The sequence below is a fragment of the Schistocerca cancellata genome, chromosome 6 (assembly GCF_023864275.1).
Source record: "Schistocerca cancellata isolate TAMUIC-IGC-003103 chromosome 6, iqSchCanc2.1, whole genome shotgun sequence".
Lineage (NCBI taxonomy): Eukaryota > Metazoa > Arthropoda > Insecta > Orthoptera > Acrididae > Schistocerca > Schistocerca cancellata.
The window spans coordinates 295,514,960-295,537,914 of record NC_064631.1 but is presented as its reverse complement, the minus strand read 5'-3'; the positions used below and the strand labels follow the sequence as shown (position 1 = coordinate 295,537,914).

Genomic DNA, 22,955 nt, shown 5'->3' with positions numbered 1-22,955 from the left:
TTGGCTCTCGATCAAAGAATTTTGGCGACCACTGCTGTATAGAGACTTGTACGTCTAGGGACAGCACACATTGGTGCCGATCGGCTACGGTCGGTTGGCCTCTGGTTTGCAGTTCGTTGCGCTTTGCGGTGGCAGACAGCGATATCTTACAGTAGCCTTGCGTGCAGAGTTTGCATGTCTTTGGAAAATCGAAAAAATATAGTTGCAGTTTGTGCAGTGCAACATATGGCAGTAATAAAAGCTTATATCCCCAAACTGTTCAACATAAAGGCACGATAATCAGAATCTTCGTAAAAATGAACGACACATCCAAATGACTGCAAGTTTTTTCCTCTCTTCAGGAGAGGGAGAATCAGTTGCGAAGCTGAGGAATACAGGCGGCGATTACATTTCAAGGTCATTCTCCCCGATTTTTAATCTTAAATGACTCAATCCTTGCTATTGCAGAAGATTAAGGAAATGGTGATGTTGTGACTAGGTTCTTCAACCCATATACATAGTATAAGGCTTCTCATGTGTGTAATTTATATGAAACTTCATCAACGTTGACATTGATGAAACAAAAATTTATTTATTTGGACAATCTGATGCACAATGTCTCATTTTTTGTATGTGAAATTTAAATATCTGATTACTAAGACATTTATAGAGTTATAAGATACATACTACCACTCGCTTTGCCATGGTTGTCACCGAAAAATGTGCTTTGACGATTTTCTCCATTTTTGACCCACTGACATTAATAGTGACAATTTTCATTTCGCTTTTACTTATCAGCAAGAGCAGTAACAGGAATCAGGCAGCATAGGCAGTTTTTTTTATTCTAAACCCACACTGTTATAGTAATACAGTATTAATATCAATAATCCTGAATTCCTGTAACACAGTTTGCTAATATTGAGACTATGTACTACAGAAACAGTTCACTCAATTTTCGAAATATTTCAAACATCGACAAAAACTGCAAAACTCTGGTATTGTATAGATCTTCCTCTAATAATGTACTCATTAAGCTAACTACCTAATATCAGAAAGGCTGCCAGCTGTTTCTGCTATAGATGGGTACCGAGAGAAGTACACGAAACTCCTCAGACATCGAATTCAGCGCGATGTTAATGAAGGAAACCAGTGTCCGTGACGCTTCCGCAGCCATCGCGATAAACTCGAGGTCCAGACCAGTTTGTGTGCGTAGTCGTCTGCAGTCAGAAACGTGTACAAGTATCAATTAAGATCGTAAGAATTCTAACACGGTTCTCATTAAACACTGCTCTTAGTTTTGGCAAGAAATTATAGAGGTCTCTATGTATTTAATTGTGGGATATATTTTCGTGGAATTTTTTGTGAAGTCCTTCTTAACCGTAAACTCTAGGTCCTAAAAGCCGAATAAGGGGCCCTAGGCAGTTCGACACATTGGGAAGAGTGCGATAATGTACACGAATGTTAAAAACTTCGGTAATAGCCATTAAGTTTAGAATTTCGCGCGGAATGCATCAAACAGCTTCTTGTCATACAGACGAATGTAAGTTACAGTCTAATAAATACAGTCACGACACTCCCTGGTACGAAAGTTTTGCCATTAGACAGCTGGCGCGACACTAGCGCTCCAAGCGGTGTGTGTCGTAAGGATAATGTTTGTTTCTAATTGTTTTCTACTTAATTAACTGAATAGCTGTTATACATTTTCGTTCCATGCGTTAGTAAGCTATCAAGATACATGAAGTATAATGAAATACATGTAAAAACAGCCGAATCACACTGATGCAATGACGTAAGCTACAACTCATTCATGAAGAAATACTTTCGAATATGTTTATATTTGAAGTTTATTCCACTGAAAGAAAGAGAATACAAACACATTTAATGCACGATAAGCATATATTTTTGTTGTTGTCTGTTGTTATTGTCGCAGGCACTTTCATTGACATTAAAAAAATTATGGAGTCCAATGATTCGTCTTTTCTTACATTTCACTCAACTTTCTAATACACGAATATTTTTGTAAATGTAATTAACTTTCCTTCAAAGGCGAATGTGTTGAAGATTCTTCCAGTTTGTGGCTCAGATTTAGCAACAACTGTGGAATCGGTTTCACCTGTGTTTGGAAACAATTTTATTGCTTTTGATGATTTATTATGACGTCTGTGTGGTTTTCCGTTAAACTACAGTTGTGGTGACTTACTTGTTACGTTAAACAATGTAGACATTACATTTCATATAAGTTTCCCACGTTCCACATTCACTGATTTGGCTGAAAATGTAGCGAACAAAACTATACTTTGTCGGATAGGTTTACGATGTGTATATGTAAAATGTCAGGTCTTCTGTTGTTTACCAGCAATTTTTTGTTATTAAAGGAAAACAACATGGTTCGGTAAACGTCTGTACATTACAAGAGAACCGTACAAAAACTGTCCTGTGAAGCAGCGTTTCGTATCTCGCAGGGTCCTTAGGAAACTAAATAATCACAAACGAGGTGTAATGTTTTAGTTATTGTCGGTTTTTATGGCACTACATACACTCCCTATTGTAGAAACTATGTTACAAACCAATATAAACATTAGTATTTGCACTCATCCGATAATCGTATTCAGAAGTGTCGCTTGCTGTTCGCTTGGAGCGCTGCTATCGCTGGGGGTGACAAAATTGAGACAGAGAGTCGCGGCTGTGTCTAAAAAAGTTAGACTGTGATATAAGCTTTCACTGTCTGCCACCAGGAAGTGCTACGAGCGGCACTAAGATTTGCTGCCCCTAGACGCAAATGATGCAGAAGATGTTCGACCGTTTCTCCGGCTAGCACGAACTCCAGATCTCTCATTAACTGAAAAAAATCTGGTCACGGGCTGAAAAAAGTCTGGCCCGCCACAAATCGCCAGTCACTACAGTTGATGACCTCTGTCTTGTAATTGAAGCAGCGGAATGACGTACACACAGCTGTCTTCGAGGCTCAATTCGACTCAGTGTCCTGCCAGTTAGAGCCATAGTTGCTACTAGAGGTGGTAATTTTCGCGCCCTGTTTACACCCAAACTACCTACTAATTTCCGTCATAGTGTACTGAATACGCACAAGGAGTAAAGTTTCCTTATTTGATATGCTACACAGTGTTGCAGTTTCAGTGGCTAGCTGTGTAGAATTTTAATCTCTGGAACTTATACAGGGTGTTACAAAAAGGTACGGCCAAACTTTCGGGAAACATTCCTCACACACAAACAAAGAAAATATGTTATGTATACAAGAGTCCGGAAACGCTTACTTTCCATGTTACAACTCATTTTACTACTTCTCTTCATATCACATTAATCATGGAATGGAAACACACAGCAACAGAACGTACCAGCGTGACTTCAAACACTTTGCTACAGGAAATGTTCAAAATGTCCTCCGTTAGCGAGGATACATGCATCCACCCTCCGTCGCGTGGAATCCCTGATGCGCTGATGCAGCCATGGAGAATGGCGTATTGTATCACAGCGGTCCACAATACGAGCACGAAGAGTCTCTACATTTGGTACCGGGGTTGCGAAGACAAGAGCTTTCAAATGCCCCCATAAATGAAAGTCAAGAGGGTTGAGGTCAGGAGAGCGTGGAGACCATGGGATTGGTCCGCCTCTACCAATCCATCGGTCACCGAATCTGTTGTTGAAAAGCGTACGAACACTTCGACTGAAATGTGGAGGAGCTCCATCGTGCATGAACCACATGTTGTGTCGTACTTGTAAAGGCACATGTTCTAGCAGCACAGATAGATCCCGTATGAAAACATGGCGGTGAATCGAGGAAGTACAGTACATACTGACGAAACTAAAATGAGATCTAACATGGAAATTAAGCGTTACCGGACACATGTCCACATAACATCTTTTCTTTATTTGTGTGTGAGGAATGTTTCCTGAAAGTTTGGCCGTACCTTTTTGTAACACCCCGTATACGAGGGTTGGAACTTAAATAGTGGCAACTATTTATTCACAACCGATACAAAAGAGTTACGTGTTTGCATCTGTTACTGTCTGTCCTTCAAAGCAGTCACTAGCGTTGTGTAGAACCCGTTGCCAGCGATGTGGAAGCAGTAGCATACCGTTAGCAGAGCTTGTCCTGTCGATGGTGCGAATGGAGCGGTCTACTGTCTGTCGAATCTCTGGAGCAGTTCTGAATCGAATGCCATCTTCGGAATAAAATCAATGTCAGAGGGACTTAAGTCGTACTGCTGTTCGTTTTTGGAGCATCACCTGCGACCGGCTTTGCGAAAGAAGCGGCGGAACTTTCTGCGAAACTCACCCATTATTTTGCACGACTATGCGCGGGCGCATACTGCGCAGGCTGTGGCTGCTCTTGTTTGGTCGATGGGACTGGGAAGTACTGTACCATCCACCATTCTCCCCGGACTTCAGTCCTTGTGGCTTTGATTTGATTCCGAAGATGAAGGAACCATTTCGTGGCATTCGCTTCAGAACTGTTCCAGAGATTCGACAGGCAGTAAACCGCTCCATTCGCACCATCAACAGAACAGGCTCTGCTAACGGTATACTACGCCTTCCACATCGCTGGCAACGGGGTCTACACAAAGCTGGTGACTACTCTGAAGGACAGTAACAGGTTAAACATGTAACTCTTTTGTATCGGTTGTGAATAAATAATTGCCTCTATTTAAGTTCCAACCCTCGTATTTCTCAATTTCCTGATGTTTGGGCTTAATAACCGCCATACGTCGCGTTTTTAGTTTCATTGAAGGTGGAGCTCTGTAATTCATGACAAAGCAAACATACAGGTTAAAACTGTGTGCTAGACGAGGACTCAAACCTGAGACCTTTGCCTTCTGCGTTCAATCGCTCTGTCAATCGATGTATCCAAGCACGGCCTGGCAATTGCAGTTTAGACAGTAGGCTCTAACTCCCTCCTACCTGTCAAACTTCGCCGAAGTTTTCCTGCTTGCCTTGTGGGAGTAGCACACCTGGAAGAAGAAATGTAGCGAAGAAATGGCTTATTTAATGCCTAGGTGTGTGTTCCCATAGTGACTTTTCACTGTGGAGCGGTACGGGTGTGGTAATCTGAAAGTTTAAATGCTTTAGCAAGTGTCATATCTACTCACGATTCACGACCCACATTCACAAATTCCCTTCTCCCCAATACGTCTCCCTTGCCTTCCAATCTTCACAGAAAATCTCTTGCATACGTTGATTGGATAGCTCAGCTGATAGAGTACTTGCCTGCGCAAGCCAAAGGCGCATTCTTTTTTAACTAAATCTTTTCTTAACTAAACCTGATAAAAGAAGTACAAGATTTGACAAATAATTATATATGTTTGTGCCTGTGCAAAATATACCATTTCCTTCTTTTACTCTTAAATAATAATGATAATGAAAATAATAACATTTTTAAAACGGGAAAAAACACGGAGTTATAGCAAAGAATCATTTTTCTTTATTAGACCCTTACATGTGATCTCAAACTGCATTTTAAGTTTTTTCTTTGTAACTTAGAAGTGTTTTTCGTTATTGACTAATGCATACTTTTCAAAGGGTTCAAATGGCTCTGAGCAGTATGGGACTTCCAGAGATTCGACAGGCGTTAAACAGCTCCATAAACATCTGAGGTCATCGGTCCCCTAGAACATAGAACTACTTAAACTTAACTAACCTAAGGACATCACACAAAACCATACCCCGGGCAGGATTCGAACCTGAGACCGTAGGAGTCGTGCGGATCCGGACTGAAGCGCCTAGAACCGCTCGACCACCGCGGCGGACTCGTACTTTTCGTTACTATTTTTCTTTCTTAACTTGTTTCTAGAATCAAACGCAGATAACTGTACATTGACGATCCATATCGGGTTTCTACATGAGATCTAAGGCTCCATTGTTGCAAAGACTAATAGTCGATAAATTCATATACACCAGTGGCCATAAGTTCGGCGAGAAAAATGTCATATGTCCAGCAAGCCATGCAAATGCGTTGTGTTTAAGTCAGGGAGAAATTTCCAATCCGTTCACAAAACTTGGTCGACGTTTGTCTTATTTATGGCAGTTCTCGTGATAATAGAGAGCTTTTTCTCACCCAGTTCCAAATACTAAATGTGTACTTGCATAGCAATATGTATTCCATCTTCGCTTCAGCACCACCCTTTCGCAGAAGTCAGTTTGATTTTATGTTTCGTACTAAGAAAAAAAAATGGTTCAAACGGTTCTGAGCACTATGGAAATTAACTGCTGAGGTCATCAGTCCCGTAGAACTTAGAACTACTTAAACCTAAGCAACCCAAGGACATCACACACAGTCATGCCCGAGGCAGGTTTCGAACCTGCGACCGTAGCGGTCGCGCGGTTCCAGACTGTACCGCTTAGAACCGCTCAGCCACACCGGACGGCCCTTTATGCAATTGACGACGACCCTAGTGTCATTATAGGACATCTGCAACACTGAATGTTTATCAGTGACTGTCTCGTGAGTGTTACACGACAATCGTCTGTATCCATACCATGTAGTGTCATCCATACCATGTAGTGTGATCTTACTACGCAAAAGGAAATGGTCGCTAACTGTGTCACTTCCTCGATAAACACGTATCTCTTCCATAAGATTCTTCATTTTATCATCATTTGCAGACCTTGATCCTCGTGCACTCCATGTGAAGTTGTGAATGTCTTTCTTCCTGTAAAGAAGTATTAGTAATTTTAAAATTATTAAAAGCCGTGGTTCTTGGCCATTATTATTAAGAGTATTTTCTCCAAAGTCCTACTATTCCTTTTTATTCAAATATTTCTTCAAGAACCTGGTACATATAATTGAAGTTAGCACTGGTATGGTTCAAATGGCTCTAGGCTCTATGGGACTTAACATCTGAGGTCATCAGTCCCATAGAACTTAGAAGTATTTAAACCTAACTAACCTAAGGACATCACACACATCCATGCCGGAGGCAGGACTGGAACCTGCGACCGTAGCGGTCGCGCGGTTCCAGACTGTAGCGCCTAGACCCGCTCGGCCTCTCTGGCCGGCTCGTACTAAGAGTTGGCTAAGTCTTAGCCACATAGTGCTAAAATTTGTGGGTAGACATTTCTCCAAACTTATGATCAATTTGTGTGTGTGTGAGGGGGGGGGGGGTATTTGATTGCCGTGGTTGCCTAGGAGCGCATTGCATCAGTTATTGGTAGACTATTGTTGAGGACTGGTTCAGTGGATCCTCAGGTTGGAGTCCCAATCGACCACACACCAGAAGTTTGAAGCCAGCATACACTGCGCTGCAGAATGGACATTCATTCTGGAAATAACCGTATTTGATATTTGTGTGCAATTTTTTTGTCCTATATAACATAATAAGGAAACTATTCAGACGGCAGTGTGGCTAAATTGTGAAGTAAAACTTCGAACGCACGGAAGTGGCAGGAAGACAGCAGGTAACGAAGCGGCTTCGCTTTCCGTTGTGGGCAGCAGCACGGCTTTCATTCGCTTGTCGCGGAGACGACGCATTGCCTGTTGGCGCCTGCCGGACCACCGGAACCCGTCGCGCAGCACCTAAGGAGCGGCGAATGTCGCGAAATGGCTCTTAAATTACAACACAGGGCCGCGGGCCACGTTTTCGTCAGTCTCGCAACAGGTTGCTGGGTCCGCAGGAAGAGGACGCTGCTGCGGCCGTGCGAAGGAAGTGAAATGGGGCCGGTACAGCGTGGCACGGCTTGTGTGTGTGTGTGTGTGTGTGTGTGTGTGTGTGTGTGTGTGTGTGAGGGTAAGGGGCCCAGCCAGCTGCAGCGGGCGCCCCTCTGCCGGCAGGCTCGTGGACCGTGGCGAAAGCTGGCGCCGCGGAGGTATAAAACGCCGCGGCGACGTGCAGCGGGCAGTCGGCTCGCCAGAGACTCCCAGACAGCTCGCAGCAAAGCGCGACAGCGACCATGCGGACAGCGGTGAGTCACCTGCCCTCACTCGTCGTCGTCTCAGTTGATCTCTACCACTATACAAGACCTCATCTCACTATTTTTTGCTAGTTCCAGCCTCTGGTACAAGCTACCTCACGGCCTGCACTATAGCACCAAGTTGCTTTTTGAGAAAAATCTGAAGAACTTACATTTTTTATCAACCTATTAACTACTCATTCGAAATAATGTAACGGCAGTTTCTACCAGTACTCTTCGTTTTACTTTCTCAGTCGCTAATTTCATGTTGCCTTTCCTCCTCTCATCGTTACTTCCATCCCACCACTTCCCATCACTCTTCATCCCCCCCCCCCACCTCCTTATTTTTTCCTCAGTCTCTTGGTCCAGTCTAGCTGTTAGTCCAGTCTAGTTACTCTGTTATACCTCAGGTCTCAAACAAACGTTATTTCAATTATTTGAAATATGACTATTTCCACTGTTGCTCTTACTAAAAGTTACAATCCACCCTGTTGCTCTTACTAATAGTTACATTCCACCCAAAGTTGTAGAAATGAAGCAAAGTTAGCGTTTCATTTTGTATCGATGACGAGTTCATTGAAAAGAACAGGGATGGGGCAGGAACGTGGTAGTAGCCTTTTCATAGGAAGGAGGGAAGGTGTTAGTTTAAGACCCATCGACGACGAGGTAGTTAGCAACATAGCAAAAGCTCATGCTGGAAAAAGTTTACCAACAAAGCTGGTCGTGTACTTTTCCAAACTACGAATCAAGCGTTCGTGCTGCAGTAGCGTGCTGTGTAATACTTTATTTGTCGGACAACATTACACGTTTCAGTTATGGAATCACGATTTACAACAAGTGACAGTATGCAGATAGGTGTATCTAATACTCGTAGCTTTTTAATTAACGAGATATAAAAGCAGCCACCCTTTTTGAAATGGAATAATTAATTCAACTGAACGGCAGTCTAGTTCCGTTAGAAAAAGGAGTTGAATGATATAACTCTAGTTGACGTTTGCAATGTTTCAAATAGCCATATAGTTTGAAGGGCAAGGTACACGTTGCATTGTTTTAGCATATTCAAGTATATTATGTGACAATAGGAAGAAGCTATGCTCTCCCAGCACATTTCGTCTTCATATCAAACACGTTTTCCGATTTTTTTTTCAAAAAGTCGCACTATAAACATTACCGAGCATACTGTTTTTGATAAGACAGGAAACCATATGTTTGACTTCTCGCTTAAACTAATCTATCTTTAACGTGATTCCCACTTGAGGTGTACTGTGGAGTTATCAGAATAATAGTATGGTACATCTCGCATATAGCTTCACCAAATGTATACAAAAATCTGTCCCGAAATCAATATGGCCTTACTTCCTACGATTTCACATTAAACTGTCTTGGCTATATCCAACCTGCTACGCCTATGCATACCTTCAGCCTTCCTATTAGGCACTGGAGCACTGGAACTATACGCCAGCACGAGTCACCCTAGTGTCCTTTATTTTTTTTAAATATTATCCTGATATATTTGAACCATGTGATTGAGTTCTGAAGTTTACTTCTAATCGTATAATACTACATGAACATTTTTTCTTGCATTGATCCACAATTGAAGTGAGCTACCTCCCATTATGCCCAAGTGGAAATATTATGTCATTTTGCATTTCCTTAAATTATTCAATGACGATACGTCTACGTACGGAGCAACACCGTCACTGAACAATCTGATAATTCTGCTGATCCTGATAAATCGATTAAGTCTATAAGGAACATTTGCGGCCCTATTGCACTTATCTGGAAGGCAGCCCACATTGGTTTTCGTTTACAGTAAACCGTTCAGTCTTCCTTACTTGAACCTGTAAGATAAGATTATTCGATTCGCTCTATAAGAAACCCCTTATAACTGCGTGTTTGGTATCAAGCGACAAGATAGTATGGCATCAAGCGCTTCTCACAGATGTGGAAGAGCAGAATCATTCTGTTACTCTGCGTCTAGTAACTGAAAAATATAGAGCGAGGAATAGGAGATTTGTAAACACGCGAGTGATGTTTACTGGATATGATTAGACTATCTGGGACAGACTTCTTTATCTTCGTGGGTACAGTTATGTTCAAACTTAAAATATGCTGTAGTATCCTTGAGAGACGAGCGTAACTCATCATTTCATCGAGGAGGTCTTGTTTCAGTGTTTTAAAATTTTTCTGGAGTTGCAGTCTCGTCCCTGTCACGTGAATCAACCAGTATACGAACAAGGAAGGTTCTGCGATTCTTTCAGTACAGATATAATATTGAAACTTACTTTGTCAGCCGTAGGGAAATGCCAAGCATCACAGTTGCTGATTTTTCCCTTGGTACCTAGTTTCTTACCTTTTTATAATCAGTGAAAGAAGACAGAAATTTTCGTTAGTCATCCACGGTGGATTTGACAAATAGCAGGTATGTTCTGAAAATGCACATATCCATATTGCATGTAACTATGAACATTTACTGGTATTTTCTTTCGAATTCTTAGAAATGTGCAAGAAATAGTACTGAACGAAAACGTGGCTTTCCGCTTGTGATAATAGCGATCGCAAGTTACAGGTTAAATGCGGTTACAATATAGACATTACAAACCATACAGCTTTTGTATCTCCTTTTTTCCATTTCCTTATTTTCAAGGAAACAATATTCGTTTTACGCAGTTTAAAAGCTGTAATTTTCTCTAAAATGAGAGCAAAGAAGATCCGAAAATCAGACTGTAGTAATACTGTAAGCATTGTGACCAATTTTTTAGCGAAAATAATTAGCGTCTTGACTTTTTCTGAAAAGTATTGTTATAACAGATTACACAATTCAGTCAGATCGCTACCCTACTTGCAAAAGTAACGTTCCTTCTTTCTTGTTTAAATTTTACACAAGGACTGGAAGAGTTACTTTCCATCTCTTTATTATTATTTAACTAAAAAATAATCTTAATTGCCTCAAAGCGTCAACTCCACTAACCAAACAATTTTTAAGTAATATTTGCTGGAAGTAACTTAGAAATTTTTGTTATTTTTGCACCACAAGAGGTGAGAAATAAGAGAGGTTTATTTTTTTCTCGAATTGATTTTCGGTTGGGAATTATGAGATTTAGGGGCATACAAAATGCACCATGCATACGGAATTCTTTGAATTAAGTGAGTTTTAATCTTGACCAACTCAAATACGCATAATAGAGATAAATTCAGTTTGAGCTGAGTCTCGGTAGTAAAAGGAGAAAGTAAAATGTCGGTGCAAGCAACATGTTAAAGCTGACAAAATCAGCGCTGTGTAAATTAGATCAGGAGGAAACGAAGTGGAAAAATGTGGGATCAAGTATCTGGAAGTAAAAATGCCATTCACGATAAGGATAATTTTTTTACTAGGTAGCAACTTCTGCGATATTATGAATAGCACAAATAAATACCAACGTCGCGGAAACGTCACAGATTTTCTAGCTTAGAACCCGACTTCACAGCTAGCAAGAAAACTGAAAAAATTATTATATTTGTGAGATTTTGTTTTAAAACTTACCAAAATGAGAAGTTGATCACTTTTCCAGAATAGACGACGTCGTTTCAAAAAGACACACAACATAAATGTTTGTGAAAAACTGAAACATCAGCATTAGAGCACCCAGAGCTTTATTAAGACGAAACGTGGATAAATACACACTACAGTGTAAGAACATTCATTGTCAAAGTGTGCTAAGGCTATTGTTAAAGAAAGTACCAGTCCGTGTTTATTTTTTTTGCTATGCTGGGCATTATGTACAGCGTGTAACAGCTCTCCACTTTTAAGAGCACCAGTGTGCTACTCTTATTAACCCCCACCCCTTATTGCATGCCGGGCGTTTTACATTCTTCGTCGTCACAAGGGAAGAGGCATCACAGTGAAGAACTGAAAAATGAATGATATTTTAAATTAAACAGCTTTTTTTTCCCAAGTGCCAGAAAGAGAAAGCAGTGCGTTTGAGGACGCAGGTGTTCGCTGGACGCGTGACGTTAGCGCACGCCCCTACTCTTCCCGCAGACCGGCCGTTGTCCGCTTGGCCACTTTGTTCCGCCTCTGTAGCTTCAGGCAGTTCCGCCACTTACCGGCAGACACGAACGATGCCGCCAATTGGAGCATCGCAGCTAAATTGCGAGTAGGCACAGCAGGAAAGCACTTCGCAAGGCTGTATTCTTGCTAACGCAAGTAACTAGACGATGAAGGATCGCACATGTTGCAGTACAACGCGTCGGTCGCCATTGCACCTTCCAATGGGCTCGGCATCGCCCGCGAACACCCCACAGAGATTCCTACGATATGCATTAAATCGTTTATGCGTGTAGTGTATAGTAAAGGCCATATATCTTGTTGTGCACTCTTCCCATGTTACATTTGTATCTGAAGCTTTCCTCTTGTTAAGAAGTACGTGCCGAGTCTTATCTGCCTGGAAGGCATGAATCTTAGTCACTCATTTGGTCTGGTAGTCTGAAAGGTTTTTTCTTGTTCGTTAATATTTTGGGATGTATGTATTTCACGATAGGTTATCCGAGAGCCCTTGATTATGCTGCATGTTATTGCTGTGTGAACGTCCATCTGGTAAACGGGAACTTGCTACTTGTTTGCAGATTGCACCTACAGGGTGCGCTGCCTGAGCCCTCTGCTCTGCTGCAGATCGCATCGAATTAGTTCTCCTCCGTAGATAGGCAACTCAATAAAGAGATCTGCAAAACGGTTTGCTGTAGGTCTTCGCGGAAATTCGTATCAATGAACTGCATGCACCTGTTGACGACTCCTAAGGTCACAAACGGTGCCCATACTGAATTCCTGTAACGCAAGATAAAAACTTTCGGTACCGGTAGACTCTAACCACTGATGTGTATAAGTTTTCTGTATGTCGTACTTTTTGCGTAACCATCTCATTAAACCCCAGAGGTACTTATGAATGCCCCAGTATGTACTGCCACTTCCGTCACTGAGAAACGAAACGAGTGACTTTTTTTTCTTTTTTTCTGTTGTTACTTCTCACTACAATACTAACGAAAATAACCATACATTGATGTCTTTCACTACGAAAAAAATTGCTAGTGAAAGGGTTAAGCGACAGCGTATGTATGGAATAGAATCAAGCACAGGCTATCTACGCTACAGCATCACCACAAAGATGGTGATGCTGCGGACCTCTTGTATGGGCTCTTACAGCAACGAAAGATGTCGAAATAGTTATTTTGTATGGGCTTAGTGTGCTGAACTTTTTGGTGGACAGCCGATGCGAATTAAGTCAGCATTCTCGTATCAAATCCCCCGTTCCCACACGTCAAATTCCTAGTGGAGTCCGGTCAAACACGTGGAACCACGGTTTACAAAATAGCTAAGACTTAAAAACAGGTGACTGACAGAATTTTGGCAGTTTGAAATGAGTCCGATTCCGCCATAAACCGATTTCTTTGATGCATCACTTCATATAAACCAAGACCATTCATTTACCTTACAAGCATAATCGCTTGCAGATACAATACGTTATTTTTAGAACTGAAGTACTGATTTTTGCATTAACATAAATCACAACATTTCGTTCCTTTTTTTCAGAAAAATATTATTCACAGCAATGTTAATGTTAATAAATTGAATTGAATATCTTAGTGATTTAAATTATGATTACTTCTTTTAATCTCATTAATTCATAAAATCATAGTTTTCAGAATGTTTTTTAAAATAAAATTATAAACTCTTGTCTTGCTTATGACCTTTTACTTCGAAAATTGCTCTAAAATGGTTTTTTTTATTAGGTATTACAAAATTTCCCTTCGTAGGGCCTGCACCAGAAGTTCGCCTTAATGGCCTATACAGGGTGACCACAGAGGAATGGTCAATATTATGGCTGCGGCAAGAAGGATCATTCGAAGCAAAACGTTCTGTAAACAGGGCCTCTAAAATGCATACTTTAAGAGCTATGGACACTTCTGCGTCTTCGATACTGTGAAAAAAATCTCTTCTACTGCAAGCTCTTTGCTTTCCATGTTTTGGGAGGCGGTAGTATGGACGAAAACAAGGAAAAAAGACAAGTAAACATGGATGTTAAAGTGCACACCTTAAGAGATATGATACTTTTCGCTACGGTGAAACATCTCGTCTATTGAACAAGTGCTCATAGCCTACTGGAGAATTTTTTCTTGTTTAGGTCCATAGTGCCTCCTCCCAAAATATGGAAAGCAATGAGCTCTCACTCGAAGAGATTTGTTTCGCAGTATAGAAGTGCTCCTATCTCTTAAGGCATGCGTTTAGAGCCCACATTTACTAGACGTTTTGCTTCGAATCATCAGTCCTTTCGTATCCCTGAATATTAACCATTCCTTCTGGGACACCACATATCTCTTAAATACGCTGCTAGTATGAAATGAATTCGTGAATTCAAAGAACGCGAGACGAACCTGGACGCCATTGTTTGTGGAGTTTCATAAATATTGCTGTGACATATTTTCCTCTGCTGGTGAGGGATAATGTTTATGTTTCACATAGATTGTAGCCGTTATGAGTCTACGGCATTTTATAAATGTTGGTATGACAGACTTTTCTCCACTGGTGAGAGTGAATGCCTCTCTGTGTCGGCTAAATTATAGTCGTTCCATGCGTTCGTGGGGAAACGAGAGCAGGCGGCAGCGGAAACAGCTAGTTAGAGAGAAAGGCCCGAGCCTAGCCTCAGGGCAGGTAGAACGCACCCGACCGCATGGTCGAAGTGGTTGCCTAACTGCAGGATGTAACGTACTCGCATCTGATGCAGGAAGGAAAGCAACAGTTGTAGCCGACATCTGGCTCTTGCGTGTGACGAAATGGCTTCCGCCTGCTTATGGCCTTACTCAACCCAACTGTACTACCCAAAAGTGAAATCTGCGTGTCTTTCACGCATCCCACGTGTGCGAGACCGGTTAAACACTCAAAAAATTCGTAACCGTTTCAGCCGCAACAAACAAATTATCTTTTCTTACTCCTTCACTTGACGGCTATACTTATGTGACGCAGTATTATGATTCCCACTCTTAGTGCTGTTTTCAAATTAGTGTCTGCTCCATAATAAATTGAACAATGATGGTGGCAGGCAACATATTACGGCAGCAATTTGACAGAGCACTGAAACATTTAAATACAAATAAGGAAACTGTATTCCCTAAGAATTATTGAGATTCTTGCGAAAACCAGCCATTACAAAACTACTCCACCTGCAACGCAGATTGTATGATAAAGGCAAAATACTCTCAGATTTCAGGAGTAAAATAAAAATTCCAATTCCAAAAAAGGCAAGAAGGCAAGTACTGAAACTTACGATTATTCCATAACTATCAACGTACTGAGTCATGGCTGCAAAATTCTGAGACGAACCATTTACAGAAGAATGTAAAAACTCGTAGAATCCGACCTTTGGGATGGTCGCTTTTGGATCCATAGAAATGTAGGAACACGCGAGGCAATACTGACTCTAGATTTATCTTGAGGCTGAAGAAAGGCAGATCCACATTTACAGCATTTGTAGATTTAGAAAAAGCTTTTACCAATGTTGCCTGGAGTACACTCTGTTAAATTCAGAAGGTAGCAGGGATAAAATGCAGGAAGTGAAAGGCTATTTGCAACTTGTACGGAAACCAGACTGGAATTATAGCAGTCGAAGAACGTGAAAGAGAAGCAGTTGTTCAGAAGAGAGTAAGGGTTGTACCATCAGTAAGATTTTAAGCAAAGCAAGGAGAAATTTAGAGAGGGAATTAAAGTTCAAGGAGAAGAAATATACATTTTAAGGTTTGCAGGTGACGTTGTAATTCTGTCTGCGAGAACAAAGCACTTGGAATAGCAGTTGAACGGACTGGGTAGTGTCTCGAAATGAAATTACAAGAGAAACACTTATAAAAGTAAAACTTGTGGTCGGGTCCCGATTTGACTAATTAGAATTTCCAGGAATTTTGTAATCATAAGTTACAGGTAGCTCTGAAACGCTTTCATTTTTGGTATGTTTAATGGGGATACCCAGGGAATGCTAACGTTTATGGAAGTGTAAACTGTATGTCGACACGGTGACGTAATGATGAAGTGTATTGCACTTCTATCCATATGTTCTAATGTTCGCGTGTGTATCATTACAGAGCGAACAACCGCTGAGTATAAGTGCACAGTGCGATTGGACACTCATTTGTAAGTCGCGGCTTCAGTTTTTGCATTTTTCTGAAATGAAATGAAAATGTTCGTTCAAAGTATGTTTCAAATGGCTCTGAGCGCTATGGGACTTAACTTCTAAGGTCATCAGTCCCCTAGAACTTAGAACTACTTAAACCTAACTAACCTAAGGACATCACACACATCCATGCCCAAGGCAGGATTCGAACCTGCGACCGTAGCAGTCGCGCGGTTCGAGACTGTAGCGCCTAGAACCGCTCGGCCACCCCGGCCGGCTACAAAGCAGTATCAGAGATATTATATTATTCTTAAGACCCGCCGCCTGAAACAGAAACTCTTGCCACTAGTATTACGTTAGCAAACTGTGGGAACAGGTTCCATGGTTGTACTGAAAATTTGTACTGGTAGATTTTTTTTAGGGAGTATGTGACAGCATCTTCTTTTGAAAATGAATCAAAAATAATTTGAATTAAGGTAAACACAAAATACATCCGAGCTGAGTAGGAAAGTTTGTGCTAGTGTAATACAGAAAAAAACCGTAAGCGAAAGTTTCATTGTTTTGTGGGCCTGATCCCCTTAACTGATGTGTACCAAGCATGTGACGGCAGTAAAACTGTAGCATCACGTGACAAACGTCAGATAACAAGCAGTTTTCTTGAGAATGTACCGTCTGACAGGGAGGCAAGAAGTAACGGATTGCGCTGGTGCTGTTGCAGGCGGTTGTGGCTGTAGTGGCAGTGCTGGCGGCAGCCGTGTGGGCTGCTGAGGAGGCGGAGGCCACCAAGGACAAGAACCAGACCAAGCGCGGCGTCTTCGGCCTGGGAGGTGGATACGGCGGCGACTTCGGCAGCTACGGAGGCGGCTACGGAGGCGGATACGGTGGCGGCTTGGGAGGCGGCTACGGTGGCGGCTACGGAGGCGGCTTGGGCGGCGGCTACGGTGGCGGCTACGGAGGCGGTTACGGAGGCGGCTATGGAGGCGGCTATGGCGTATTCGATCTCGGCGAGCACGTCAGCAAGACAGTGACGGTGCACAAGAAGATCGGCGTGCCCCTTCCTCACCCCGTACCAGTCCACGTTCCCGTGGAGAGGCCAGTGCCCGTACCGGTAGAGAAGCCCGTGCCAGTTCCCGTTAAGGTGGCGGTAGACAGGCCCATCCCGGTGCCTGTGGAGAAGCCCTTGCCCTACCCCGTCGAACACCCAGTTCCCGTGCCCGTCAAAGTCCCCGTCGACCGTCCCTACCCCGTGCACGTTCCCGTCGAGAAGGAAGTGCCCGTCCCGGTCGAGGTGAAGGTGCCCGTACCGTCCCCGTACCCAGTTCCCGTGCCCAAGCCGTACCCTGTCTACATCGAGAAGAAGGTGCCAGTGCGCGCGCCGTACCCTGTGGAGGTGAAGGTGCCGGTACCTGCTCCTTACCCCGTGCACGTGAAGGTGCCCGTCGCCGTGCCCGTGGACAGGCCGTACCCGGTGCACGTGAAGGTACCCGTCGACAGGCCGTACCCCGTCCACATTCCGCAGCCAGTTGCTGTGCCAGTCGAGAAACCAGTACCAGTCCCAGTCGAGAAGCCAGTAGCTGTACCCGTCAACGTACCTGTGGACAGGCCGTACCCGGTACCTGTGGCCAAGCCCTACCCCGTGCCTGTGGAGAAACCTGTGCCCGTGCCCGTCGTACACCCCGTGGGCTACCCCGTGGAGAGGCCCGTTCCTTACCCGGTCAAGGTTCCCGTAGACAGGCCGTACCCGGTACCTGTAGCCAAGCCGTACCCGGTCCCGGTGGCCAACCCGGTACCGTACCCTGTGGAGAAGCCTGTGCCAGTTCCATTCAAGGTGCCAGTGGAGCACCCGGTGGCTGTACCATACCCAGTCAAGGTTCCGGTACCCGTTCACATCAAGGATCATCACTACCACTGATCTCGGCAGCCGCTGCTAGAACCCATTAGGCTTTCACAGGGCTTCACTCCCCAGACAGCCCACAGCTGTTTGTGGGGGACGTGTGTCGCCGACCACGCCGTTGCTTCTCTCTGCACTGCATAACCAAAGATGAGCACGTTATCGGTGCTGCAACGAGGTCCATATACTCTGACCACTACTTCAGGGAAAATACTCTTTCAGTCCATGTCTACAGAATCCATGCCTATCTAGATTAAATTTGCAGGCAAATACCTCCAAACATGGATCGGAAGAACGAAGACAAGCTGTCAGGTCAGAGAGGAGCATCACACAACGGTTCGGTCGTCAGATTTGCGTAGCCCCATACACTCTGTACCTATCACACTCACTTTCTCATTCTTGTCAGGGTTATCATCGTATTTGTACTATACACGTGTCTCTGTGCATACCTCCACCGCATTTATATTTAATATATTTGTACACTTTTTTATACTTTTGTGCAATAAAGTATCATGTTTATAAATTTTGTACATTTATTTTTACAGTTATGATTACCTTCATTATCCATTGCTCACTCTCTGTTTGTGTCTCATAACGCTGTAGTGAACAGATCATAGCTGAATTTGCCGGCAAGATTGGTAAATGCTTGTCTGCTATAACAATCAGCTTGGTTTTAAGTGAATTCCTATACACGTTTGGCGGAATACTTGGTTTCTTCTTAACCTCTTGCTCGGAAGTTCAAAGCTAGACAAAAAATTTTACACAGTTCACAGACACTTGGCGTGAACGACGTTTCGCCCCTAAGACTGCAGTGACTATGCAGAGTCGGACGTGACAGAATATTCGAATATTCATCAAACGTGGAAGCAAAAAAAAAAAAAAAAAAAAAAAAGGTTGTAGGTGACATCTTTGTTCTTGCCAATAGAGAGCGGGACTTTCCTTTTTCCCACAATCTGAACTTAGGTGGATAGTCATACGCCCAGTTTCTGATACTATAACTCAGTAAAAACAGTTTTGGATTAGACAAGAGTCGGAAACTGTAAACCCTACCGTCTTCGGACATTTTCCTTCAGCAAGAGAAGAGGGTTTATTTGAGACCGGGTTGCTTTGCTAAGAATAGGTGTATTGTTGCTGTATGTACGCGACTTTTTTCCGATCTCTGGACCACCTAATACCATCTCTTATCACAAGGCTTATGATTTAACGTGAAACTGAACTTCGGCGCACTTTACACATTTATAAATAAATTCCAAGCAGAATCTTGGGATGGAACCGCCTGAAATACCGAATATTCAGATCACTTAGCACTGAAACTTCAGTCTAAAAATATATTTTGATCAATTTTATGACATGTCGTTGCGAGTCGTGGGTAGGAGTATAAAAAGAGTTCTCGTTCTTGTAAAGAAACAGCCAGCTGAGCTATGCAAACAAAACTGACGTGTCTACAGATAAACACACGAGTTACGGGTCTTTGAAGAACCTGATGTACATATTAATCCGACAAATCGTAATTCATAATAAACAACACGATGAACTGTTGACAAAAGTTAATAATTTTTGGTTTAACTAAACAGGATGTCCCAAAATAAGATTTAAGGGTGTTTGAAGCAGGAAGTTTGCAGTCAGTGTGTGATCCATGTTTTCGGTTATGACAGTGAAGCATAGATGAGTAGGCCTTCTCTATGTATTTCCATATGTCTTGTCGAGGCCATGCATTACGGTCTTCAGGATTGCACATCCACACTTGTTGTGTAGGTTTACTAAATGTTATCTACCCTCCTTCAACTCCGTCGTCATCTTTTCTTTTGTTTTGGAATCCAGTAATTAATTACCTTGGTGCATCTAGCATGCGGTCGCCTGACTGCATGTTTCGCCGTCATTTCCAGTTTCTTCTGTGATCCATTTACGTTTTTCTGTCGAGGAAAGTCCAATCTTGCATTCTTGTAATATCTGTAACACATATTTTAAGGTTTATTAAGGTTTATAACCAAAGATTCTTGTGTTAATTTGAGCAGTAGTACTTGCCAATCTTTGTAAAGAGTAAAGGATTTTGTAATACAACTACTGTGGATTACTTCATTATAACAGGCGTAGTCTGTAATAAGTAGAAGAAACGCATGAGGAACGCACTGGTCTCTCAAGAAATTGTTACACGCCTTAGAACAGAGAAAAAGGTTTTCTTTTGCTCCAGCAATCTTAACGCCGCTTGTAGAGTTGTTCCTTCTAGAACCTCCCCCACGACTAAAATCTGTCGTCTCACTTCAAGATAGAAACGTCTCCAGCTATATGAAATAGCAAGAAACATTAAGAAACTTTACATTAATTTCATTCTTTTTCTTTTATTTCATGTAGGGTGCTCTATCCGTAAAGAGTTCCTGGTAAGGTGTACTAAAGTCTTAACAATAGAGGACATGAAACAAAATTAGTACATGACATACTGAGGTGCTGACTTCCTCAATCTGTGTGCACCGTTTAACACGGCACCAATGTTCATGAATGTTGCAGGTGGAGTATTAGATTTCGTGGTGGGTATTCTCATATAACTCGAGAATGTGATAGCATATGTGGAATGTGGTAACAATGAGATTCTGCGAGCTGTGTGTGGGTGTCGAGTTTCAGTGTATCGTGGCTTACTGATCATGGTGTTCCGTTGCTTCCTTCGATGAGGCACATCAGTGAGCCTTTTTTTTACATTACTTCCACCAGTCAAGTGTAGCAGTTCTTGTTTCATGAATTTGAGAACCAACTGGATGACGTTGTACTGACACTTGGCTGGTAACTGCAAGACCGGGTAACGTGCCTCAAGTCTAAAGCGATTACAGTTACGGTGGAATCATTTTATTGTGAAAGAGTGACTTCCAGAGCATTATGGTTCCCAAGATCACCTGACGTTAATCCATCCAGTCTTTTTTCTGTGGGGTCATCTTAATGGTAATATGTACAAAAACAAACCAAGCACCATCGACGAGTTAGGTGAAACATTCGCCGGGAAATCAAGACAGTGACGTCCAGCATTCTGGCAGTAACATTTACTACAATGCAGCGCACTTGTTGTACTGTGTCACTTCCAGAACATCTTTTAATAATGTACCTTCATTTCTCAACCATAAAGGTATGTATGTGCAAAATTGGTTTCAAATCCTCTTTTATTATAATTTTTACAACACGTTTACTTGTATATAAATGACATGATTGAAAATGGAATTAGGAAACGAAAAACAACAAAGGAACAAGACTACAAAAGGACCATAATGTAACAATGCTGACTAACAGACAGTAATAGTCACTTCAGAGGAAGAATTACAAAGAAACATTTTTAAATTAAATCAAGTTGGCCAAAATAATAATTTTGAAATATCAACAGAAATGACAAAAGTTGTGGCATTCGAGAAAGACAATAGGTGCGCTCATAAATAGTGACAGAAAACAATATCGTCGAGCAAATAGGTAATTTTAAGTACCTGGGTCAGACATTTCTTTCTATCATGATAAAGATGTAAAGCATTAAACTCAAGGGCATCTGTGAAACAAAAAAAAGAAGGTTAAAGAAAAACACAACCAAAGAAAAGCAACTGAAATTCTATAAAACACTGTGTCTTCCAGTGCTAATTACGGATCTCAGGCTTTGATAGCAAACATGGAAAACAAAACGAATAGTGGTGTCAGAAACGAAATTCCTCAGATCAGTTAAAGCATGTACACTAGAAGATAGAATAAGAAACGAAGATAATAGAAATGAGCTTAAAATATTGCAGTAAACAAAAAAAATCGAGACATATAAGTAGAAGTGGAAGCGACATAGAGGCAGCATGAAGTAAGGCAGATATCCTAAAAATTTTGTAATATATACCACGATGGGTAATGAATGTCGGTCGGCCCAGGAAGCGATGGAGCTGTGACATTCAAACCAGAATAGATTTCTCAGACCTAATCCATAAATGTAGATAATGGTGATGATGTTATTGATGATCTTCCCGGGACCACAAATTAGTGGGAAACTCTTTAATATTTCGATATGTGAATGAAACCCAAGCGACCTGGCCGGCCGTGTGGCCGAGCGGTTCTAGGCGCTACAGTCTGGAACTGCGTGATCGCTACGGTCGCAGGTTCGAATTCTGCCTCGGGCATGGATGTGTGTGATGTCCTTAGGTTAGTTAGGTTTAAGTAGTTCTAAGTTCTAGGGGACTGATGACCTTAGAAGTTAAGTCCCACAGTGCTCAGAGCCATTTTTGAACCAAGCGACCTGGCACAGTACTTCACACATCGTTGTTTGGATAATTCGTGGTTTTCGTAGATCCTTCAGGTAAATGTTGGCATAAATCTTTGAATATAATTACGTTAGACGTCGTTGAGCATAAATCCTAATGTTCCGTCTCAATAGAGCAGAAGTTGCATCGTTAACCTCCACAACTGTAATCGCATAAAATACAACGAATTAAACTAAAATTGCGCTAACATCTATGGAAACTGCAACAAACTGAAAGAATACTCAGGGTAAAAATCAAAGGAAATGTATTAAATAGCGTTACAAAAATAAGCGATTAAGTAAAGAACGTTTTCTGTCGTAATAAAGAGTAGTCTGTGTCTGTTTATTCACTAATAAAATCACGTAAAACTTCAACAGAAATTACCATTTTGGGCTATCTTCAGACTGTACAGAAAAAGCAATTGGTTACTCACGAGGAACATTGAGGAAACCACAGTGTCCATGAAAGACGCTAATAAAATCAATTTCAACGCCAATATGCTATTCTCGGTGTTTCCCAGATATCTAACAAGCTGCCACATTGTCGAGAATAAAACAATGACCTGAATATAGAATAAATTTCCTTTACTTTACGTCTGTGGCCACCAACTTTTTGTCAACAGATTACCGGTTTCGGTCTGTAATTACCATCTTTAGATCTGTTTTATAAAAACAACGCCACTATGGCTGCAGTACATTAGGAGAGTGTTTTTATAAAACAGACCTGAAGATGGTCATTATAGACCAAAACCCGTAATCTGTTAACAAAAAGTTTGTGACCATGGACGTAAAGTAAAGGAAT

At 42.0% G+C, this 22,955-nt stretch overlaps 1 protein-coding gene across 2 annotated transcripts; it reads left to right on the top strand.

Moving 5' to 3' along the window:
* Positions 1 to 7,824: 7,824 nt before the first annotated feature.
* Positions 7,825 to 18,430, top strand: LOC126191215 (uncharacterized). 2 transcript variants are annotated; one of them, XM_049932017.1, is made up of 3 exons: positions 7,825 to 7,893; positions 16,735 to 16,876; positions 16,913 to 18,430. In XM_049932017.1, exons 1-3 carry the CDS (start codon positions 7,882 to 7,884, stop codon positions 17,926 to 17,928), a joined length of 1,170 nt encoding a protein of 389 aa, XP_049787974.1. In that variant the 5' UTR covers positions 7,825 to 7,881; the 3' UTR covers positions 17,929 to 18,430. The 2 variants fall into 2 exon arrangements, with proteins under 2 accessions (XP_049787974.1, XP_049787972.1); XM_049932015.1 differs by having other exon boundaries at positions 16,735 to 18,430.
* The last annotated feature ends 4,525 nt before the right edge of the window (positions 18,431 to 22,955 follow it).